The sequence below is a fragment of the Galeopterus variegatus genome, unplaced genomic scaffold (assembly GCF_000696425.1).
Source record: "Galeopterus variegatus unplaced genomic scaffold, G_variegatus-3.0.2 Scaffold2498, whole genome shotgun sequence".
Classification (NCBI taxonomy): Eukaryota; Metazoa; Chordata; class Mammalia; order Dermoptera; family Cynocephalidae; genus Galeopterus; species Galeopterus variegatus.
The window spans coordinates 40,251-49,349 of NW_007728609.1; the positions used below are offsets into that span (position 1 = coordinate 40,251).

At 39.2% G+C, this 9,099-nt stretch overlaps 1 protein-coding gene across 1 annotated transcript in view; it reads left to right on the forward strand.

Moving 5' to 3' along the window:
- Window positions 1–9,099, forward strand: part of SMIM14 (small integral membrane protein 14) — a 68,995-nt gene that overhangs the window by 35,804 nt on the left and 24,092 nt on the right. Inside the window, exon 2 of the mRNA XM_008581975.1 lies at window positions 1,717–1,826. Coding sequence (XP_008580197.1) covers window positions 1,752–1,826 — 75 coding nt within the window. The 5' untranslated portion in view covers window positions 1,717–1,751. The remainder of the gene's footprint in view (window positions 1–1,716; window positions 1,827–9,099) is intronic.

Below are 9,099 nucleotides of genomic sequence, written 5' to 3' on the forward strand. Positions count from 1 at the left end.
ACCGGGGACCGGCAACGGGATCGCAACCCTCGGTGTTGCGTCTGCACCTCGCTCAGCCAGTGAGCGGGAACCGGTCTGTATGTGGGATCCGAACCCTCGGGCGGGAGCGCTGCCGCGCTTCCCAAGCGACGCACTGTAGCAGTGCGCCACCGGGCTGGCCCTTTATTTTTTTTATTGCTTCTTTTTTTCTTTTTCTATTTCTTTTTTTTTTTTTCCTTTTTGTCTTTTTTACTGACCAGTAACAGGATCGCAACCCTCGGTCGTGTCACGCCTGTACCGGGGACCGGCAACGGGATCGCAACCCTCGGTGTTGCGTCTGCACCGCGCTCAGCCAGTGAGCGGGAACCGGTCTCCACATGGGATCCGAACCCTCGGCGGGAGCGCCACCGCGCTCCCAAGCGGCGCACTCTCCAGTGCGCCACCGGGCCGGCCCTCTATTACTCTTTTTTAAAGACAGCTCTAATGAGGTATAATTGACAAACAGTAAAACAGAAATATTTAAATGTACGATTTGATAAGTTTTCACAAATGTATACATAATTCATGTTTATTAGCACACTTAAAGTTGTTCCACAGCTCACAGTACCCTATTTATGTTTTTATTCACCTTTTTTTCCCTGTTACTTCATGTTTGATAATTTCTATTATGTTTTCAAGTTCAGCAGCCTTTTCTTCTGTAATGTCTAATATGCTGTTAAGCCCATCTAGTGTATTTTTAAATCTCAGACATTGTAGTTTTCATCTCTAAAAACCCAGTTAGGTGTTTTTTTATATCTTTCATGTCTCTGCTTAATATAATCATTTTTCTGCTTCTTTTCTCCAACTCAGGGATACCACTGAGCTCTGATCTGGGTTTCCCCTCATACTTTATCCTAGAAACACCCCCAGGCAATAAACTGGGTCAATCATAGGGCTTACCTGGTCCATTTCCCAATCCTTCAGGGATCTCTGTTATTCATTTCCTGATGTCCAATGTCTTGAAAACCATTGTTTCATGTATTTTGTCCAGTTTTTTTGTTTTGTTTTAGGCAGAGAATAAATCTGGTTTTTAGTACTCTGTCTTAGCCTCTCACTTGTTCTTTCTGTCTTTAAGAATCTACCCAGCTATTTAGTAGATATTGTCATTAATTTCCTTCCATAAACCTTGGTATCTTTTTAGATGCCTCTTTTTTTTTTCTTTTTTACATGGCTTGGTATGTAGGGTAAAGGCTGCTTTAAAAGTTTGAATACTAAAAAAAAAAAAAAAGTTTGAGTACTGGAGGGGCTGGCCAGTTAGCACAGTTGGTTAGAGCATGATGTTATAACACCATCGTCAAGGGTTTGGGTCCCCGTACTGGCCAGCTGCCGCCGCCGTCCCCCCCCCCCGCCAAAAAATGTTTGAGTACTAGAGTTAATAAAGTTAAAGAATTAAGTAATTAAGCAGAGTAGGTTCTAGCATTATCAGTATTTCAGGTGGGGCCAGTTTAGAGTATCTGAAGTTATTTGCATTTATAGAAAATTGTTCTGCTGGCAGAAGGGGTAGCCAATCACTTTGTATAGATTCATAATTCATGTAGGATTAGTAATAAATTTGTGGACACAGGACATCAACAAATGTAAACCACATATAGTTTAAGAAGACTATTATGAATCTATACAATATGTGAATTTTTCATAGTTTCAAGAGAAAGAGTAACTCTGAATAGTAGTCTTATCATATTTTTTCCTTCCTCCTAGATTTAAACTGTCAAGTAAAATCAAGCTGGGTAATCATGGCAGAAGGTGGATTCGATCCCTGTGAATGTGTTTGCTCTCACGAACATGCAATGAGAAGGCTGATCAATCTGGTGAGACTAACAGAACAGTCCTATTCAGAACTGATCTGTAATGGGCCATAATAATCATATACAGTGTATATTGACAAAAAAAAAAAAAAAAAAAAAAGAACTGATCTGTATCCCTTCTATCCTGTCTTTGTGAGAATATTGATTATTGGAGGATTTTCATCTGACAGTCACTAAAAATTATTTTATAATTGAAATTCCACGGTGGTTTAAGTCACAATGAGTAAAATCCTTGCAAGCAGTTTTTTTTTTTTTTTTATTAGAAATGAAAACAGATTACTGTCTTTAATTATGTTAGATTTATGTTAGTGTAATTCACCATCATGGGTCGATAGCACATTCATGTACAGCCTTTTCTACTCTGTATTAATACAAATCAATTGTTTTTAGCTATGTGGAGCTTGTTTGCTTTCTGAGCTGCTATGGTATCACAATTACAGTTATGATATGGTTCAAATCCTACTCCAGCATATGGCATGACAATGAAAATCTCTATGTAGAGCATTTTCAAAGCCAAATCAATTATTTGACAGAGGTAGATTTTTCAAAAACAGGGTTTAGATAGTCCTATTGAATTGATTATAGTGAGATCTGAATTGGAGGGTTTTTAAGACTTTCTTAGCCTATAAGCTTAAGTGTAGGATGGTTTATATTATACTTTATACTTTTTATGTGCAAAAGGAGAAATTTGACCATTATTAACAATAAAGTACATTCATATTATATATTACAACAACGTTTTGTTGTTTTAAAATACTCTTGTATGGGAGTATATTCCGATGGGCCAGTTAATAAAGGCAGTACAAACATTTGCTTAAATACTTGAATTGTTGGTTGTTGGTACTTCAGAGTCTCTGTATATAGGGATCAGAAGTGTGTTTCTCATGAATGATATGCCTTTTAGAGTCAGTATGCATTAGGATTTATGATCCTTAAGAATGCCTCAAAGGGAAGAACTTATAAGGTAAATCAGTCAGGTTCTTTTTTTTTTTTCAAGTCAGGTTCTTGAAGGTATAGAAATATAATGAGAATGTCATATCTCTGATAATTTGATGTAAAAATTGATGTGTCTGAGGAGAGAATATTTCAAAATTTTTTTCTCCTGTTTATGAAGAGCTGATACTTTCAAGTCTAAATTTAATCAAACTTCAGGCAAAATTTTTAAAAAATCACTGTGATATTAGAAACAAAAAATAGCCTTATAATTTAACTGTGGTAAATTTTCTTAGGGGGCCAGTTTTTAATGAGGGTTACTACCTCTTTTTATTTCTTAGTGTAGTATTTTTTATTTTTTATTTAGAATCATGATTTTTTTCTACTAGCGCTGCTATTTTTTAGAAATGGTTACAACTAAACTCCACTTTTTATGATCCCCCTGTATATTTCTGTTCTCTTTACTTTAGTGGACTATCAGGAAAGCCATGTCTAACTTTGTGGGTGTGTGTGCATGTGCACTTGCAGAAATTTACATTAATTTATACTTGGTAGGACATTGTTTATGGCAATCCTGGTTTGAAGTACTTTGGAATTACGTGAAAACAGATTTTAGATTTTACACATCCTTTAAAAGTACACAATTTTTACTCCGTGTTGGATATTTTCATGCAATATAAATTACTGATGGGGGATCCTCTCATATATAACATGCCAATAGCAGTATTGAAGATTCCAAAAGAAAGGACATTCTCATCTGATTCATTAAAGAAACTTGCTGCTTAGGTTTTTTTCGCTTTATTAATATTATTATTTTTTTACATTCTAAGATGTTGTAGAGCATTTGGGGGAAGGGGAGAGGGGAAAGGGAAAGAAAAGAGGGCGAGAGAAGGAGGAAGGAGGAGGGCATGGTTGAGGCCCGTTGGCACCCCCTCATTCTTGCAGTGAAGACCAGGGGCTTCCAGTGGTGGCTTGGTCATTGCTGGGCTGGATGTAGATGTCAGGGGTGCGTGGCTGAAGCCCTTGGCCCCCCACTGCCTGGACTTGGGAGCCCAGGGTGTTTCTGGTGGTTGAGTGGTGGTTGTCGCTGGGCTGGTTGCAGATCTTGGGGGGCATGACTGAGGCTCTAGGCTCCCTAACGCCTTTGCTCAGGAGCCCAGGGTGCTACCAGCAGCAGTTCAGGGGTCGTCACTGGGCTACTTGTGGGTATCAGGGGGGCATGGCTGAGACCCTCAGCCCCCCCTACTGCCCTGGCTTGGGAGCCTGGGGCGCTTCCTGTGGCCACTGGTTGTCGTTACTGTGCTGGTTGTGGATGTCGTGGGGCTTGGCTGAGGTCCCTGGTTCTCCCCCCACCTTGGCTTGGGAGCCCAGCGGGATTGTGGTTCTTCTAGGTTTTATAGGTGTTCTTTGGTGATGTGAGACCTACACTGGTTAATATCAAACTTTGCCTGTGATCTGTGGGCATTTTGTTTTTTCTTTCAGTTTGTGTTGGATTATTTGTTGTTCCCACCACTTAAACTCTACTGGAACTAATTTGTTGTCCTTTGCTTACTTCTAAAAATGGGGGAATTTCCTGTGGGCACTAGTACTTGAGCCATGTGGTTGAGCTAAATTGCTGCTTTGCTGCTTATGCCCTGGGGGAAGGCTTTTTGTGCAGCTCAGGTTTTTTAATTGTTGACATTGTATATACCGGGTCTTGTGAGTTCTGGTACACCTAGGTTGTGTGGAAACTCTGGTCTGGGCCTGAGATTTTTCAGCAAACTGCATCCCCTGCAGTTCTATATTCCTAACCAGTCTTTACCGAGTGGGCTTGTGCTTATGGGGGTGCAGATCAGCTGTCCATGCTATGCCCCAGTGTTCACCTGGTGGGCCTGTCTTCCCACTCCAAACACTTCCCACGGGACAGGCAATGGGCAAGTCCTTTGGACTGACTCACCCGCCTCTGAGTGGCTTCTTTTTTCAGTTGCCTGTGATTCTTCACTCCTATGTGGGTCCACGGGAAACCTGTTAGTGGTCTTGCTTGCCTGAGGGCCACCAAGACCCTCTTTTCCCCTGCTGCCTCCAAGCAACTTCATATGAAGGGCATGACAGTGGCTTTTGCCAGTTCGTGCCCCATGTGCCCACTAGCTCCAGCCTTGAAGTGGCCGGGGCTCGAAATGATGGGAGCAATCCTTTCTTTCTTTCATCATGGCTTCTCCTGCCTTCATGAACTCCGTAGGTCTCTCCTCTTTCCCTGAGCTCTAGCGGCCCCAGCTTAATTTTCATTGCTTTTTAATAGTTATAAATTGGTTGATTTGTGGGAGAGAGTGACACTGGGGACCGTCTGTTCTGCTATCTTGACCCCAAAATTTACCTTTGAATCTGATTAGGTTTGATAAACATTTATTTGAATTGAATTGTGCTTTATAATTTCTATTTCTTGCATCTTTCTTTTATTTAAATTCAGAATCAAGTGGCATTATTGAGCCATATCTATTTTGTTGGTATTTAAGTGTTTTCTAAACAAGGTCTCTAAGTTCAGTAATTCAAAAATTTATGTTTGCTGCTATTTACTGCAGAATTATTTATAATAGTGAAAAGTTATAGGCCGGCCCGTGGCTCACTTGGTAGAGTGCGGTGCTGATAACACCAAGGCCACAGGTTCGGATCCTATATAGGGATGGCCGGTTTGCTCACTAGCTGAGCGTGGTGCTGACAACACCAAGCCAAGGGTTGAGATCCCCTTACCGGTCATCTTTTTTAAAAAAAAAAAAAAAAAAGAAAGAAAAGTTATAAACAACCTAAATGCATACTGGTAGGGCAGTGGTTCTATCATGGCACATTCATATGGAATATGATGGAACCTTAAACATGATTAAGAAACATGATATTTTTGAGTAACATTTAGTAATGGAGGAAATACACGTATTACATAAATGAAAAAAGCAAGATATAAAAATGGAATTTAGTGTAGTCTTGCTTTTGTACACACAAACACAAGATTATATATACGGGTATATGTGCATAGGAAAAAAAACTAGAAGAAAATATACCAAAATTTTAATAGTGGTTTTCTGTGAATGATAGAATTAGGGTAAGAATTCTTTTTTATAGTTTCCTATATTTTCTATGGTCATATATCTTATAGTCAGGAAAAGGTTATTTAACAAAAACTATCAGGTTTTCACTTAATGTCATCAGTATTCTTTTATAATATACTAAGCTTTTCTACCTCTCATGCATCCATTATTTTGTACCTTTATACTTCAGAGGACCTTTTTTCTCAGTACCTGGTATTTTACAGCTCTATGGAACTCTGAGCTAGCTATTTAAAAGCAATATATTTGAAAGTATAATTTTTCTCTGTTAGTTATAACTACCAGAATTTAAATGCCTGTGTGCTCAGGAAACTCATAGATGTAATAGTGATTTGTTACAATATAATGACAGAGCAGAGATTTATTCTCATTTTTCCAAAAATGAACATTTAATTCATCCTTGTAATAAAGAAATATATCATTAATTTTAGGTACTAATTTGGGATTTTCATTATTTTTGAGCTCACATAATAAAATCGGGTTCTCTTGGTGGTCAGAGTATCATCAATTTCTAAGGATTTAAAGTGCTAATAGTAAGTAGAAACCTGGGGAAACTTGGAAGATTTTAATGATTATTTACAGTGAGCTCATTAGTTATATGCTGGCCTGTGGTTTAGTTTTGCTTGTCCTGTAGAAATAGGGGTGGCCAGTTAACTCACTTGGTTAGAGCATGGTGCTGATAACATCAAGGTCTAGGGTTTGATCCCTGTACTGTCCAGCTGCCAAAAAAAAAAAAAGAAAGATGAATTGGTAGAAGACCTTGTAGTCTAGATATCTTGTGATCTAGATAATTGGAAACGAGTTGTGAAAAGTCATAAAAAACCAAGTAACTACAGAAAAAAAATTTATTAACTTTAAAGAAACACTGAATACGGTACAGAAAATAAAAAGTAATAATAGTTTACTGCATATGCAACTGTGAAGAGCATTTACATAGTCATAATAACGTGAAAACTGAGTATTGAACTACACAATTTTATGATGTAACTTATTAGGAGATGGAAAAAGTGTATATATGACGTGGGGTCAGGGAAGGAGAACTAGATCTTCATATTCTACACTGGTACATCTATGGATATTGCTTTAAACTGAAAAATCAAGAAGTAGCAATGGTGCATGTTTATATATAAAAGACATGGAGGTAAGTACTAAAATAATCAGCTAAAAGTTGAAAATGGGAAATGTGTAGGAGGGGGAAATGGGTAGGAAGGGATGAGGAGCTGCTGTTTTTCATAATAAATCTTGTAGAAATGTTTGGCTCTAAATTGCATACATGAATAACTAATAACAATTAAAACTATATAAGAGAACAAAAAGCAAAACTTTCTAAATACAAAGAGGAAGTATAAATCTGTTGAATAGCTGGATCTGTTGTGCATCTTTTCCCTCTGGGCTTAAACCTCTGCTAACAGGCTAAACCCAGGAAAACTGCTTTCTAAGAAAAGTTGAAGGGCCAGCCCGGTGGCGGCGCACTGAATGGTGCGCCGCTTGGGGGGCGCGGCGGTGCTCCTGCCCGAGGGTTCGGATCCCACGTACAGACCGGTTCCCGCTCACTGGCTGGGCGGGGCGCGGGAGCGGCACCGAGGGTTGCGGTCCCGTTGCCGTCCCCGGTCCGGTGCGGGGGCGACGCTGAGGGTTGCGATCCGTTGCCAGACACGGAAAAAAAGACAAAAAAAAAAAAAAAAAAAAGAAAAGTTGAAGATAATGTGTGGGCAGGGCTTCTAGTTGGATGTTAAAAACAAGAGGGAAGCCAAGGTAACCCCAACCTCTACAGTGGTTGTAAGGTAGGAAGGGGAAGAACACCTGGTTCAGGAATGAAATGTACTATCAAGCTTTAGAATGAAGTCTTTCCTACTTTGAGTTAGGAGGCTCTCTAGCCTGCCTGCATGCTTCCTTGATTATGGAAGCTCTTTGTATATCCTAACTGTTAAATGATCAAGTCCTCCATTAATAAGTATAAGCATAAAAACAAGTAAAGCAGTTGAAGAAAATAAAAGAGGACCGTTATGTAAGGCACCTCTACATTAAAAGACAAGATGATATGGATACTTCTAATATGAAAAATCATTATGAGTGTTATGGCTATAAATGCAGACTCATACATGTTTGTTGTGTTGGTCTGAAATACCACCAGCAACATGATTTTCTGAAATGGTGGACAGTTCTTGGTAAAGTTTGAAATAAGACTGAGTATGATCTTCCCTGATTTAATTGCTCAAGTTCAGTTAAATTCCTTGAACAACATTCAGTGTCAAATAAAACCATTTAAAAATACTTTGTGTTTTTTTTTGTGAAGTGGATTTAGATTATAGGCTCAGATTTTTCATTTATGCGAATGTCTGACAGGACATTTGAAAGTCATGTGGGATGCAAGCCAATCACAACAACCAAAAATCTGCCTCTACAATATCTGGAGAACCCTAGGGGTGGAACTGATGCGTTTGAATACGGGAAGAGAATTAGGGTTAAAAAAAAAGAAAAGGAAACCTAAACTTCTGGAAGCAGGCAAGAAGAAATAGCAACTATTTCTAATTGATAGAAAGCATAAAGTAAGAGATTGGAATTTTAAAATGCTGTTTACAAGGGAGACAGCCACTCCAAACAAAACATCGTAGAAAAGGGATGGAAAGGGGCCGGCCTGTGGCTCACTCGGGAGAGTGCGGTGCTGATAACACCAAGGCTACAGGTTCGGATCCCATATAGGGATGGCCGGTTTGCTCACTGGGTGAGCATGGTGCTGACAACACCAAGTCAAGGGTTAAGATCCCCTTACTGGTCTTAAAAAAAAAAAGAAAAAGAAAAAAGAAAAAAAAGAAAAGGGATGGAAAGAAGCTGTCCAAAAGAATGTGATACTTTTATTCTCAGACAAAATATCATTCAAAACCAAAAGAATTGAATGGAACACAGAAGTAGTATTTTGGTGGCTAAGCCAGTATGGGGATCAGACCCCATGACCTTGGTGTTATAAGGATGCACTGTAACCACAGAAATAATGTTAACAAAAGATAGGACACATTAAGAAGATATTGTAGTGGACCAAATTAGGTCCCCCCCAAAACTCATTAAAGCTTGAATTGTGTCCCCCAAGTTTTATGTATTAGAAACAGCGCCCACTGTGACTGTTAAGAAGGTGGGATATCCTATTAAGGTAATTAAAAGGTGAAGCCTTGAAGAGGTGATTGGATCGTAGGACCGTGTAGTAGTGAATGGATTAAAAATGGTGGTCAGGGGCGTGGTTCTGAGGGCTTTAGAAGAAGAGGAGAGTC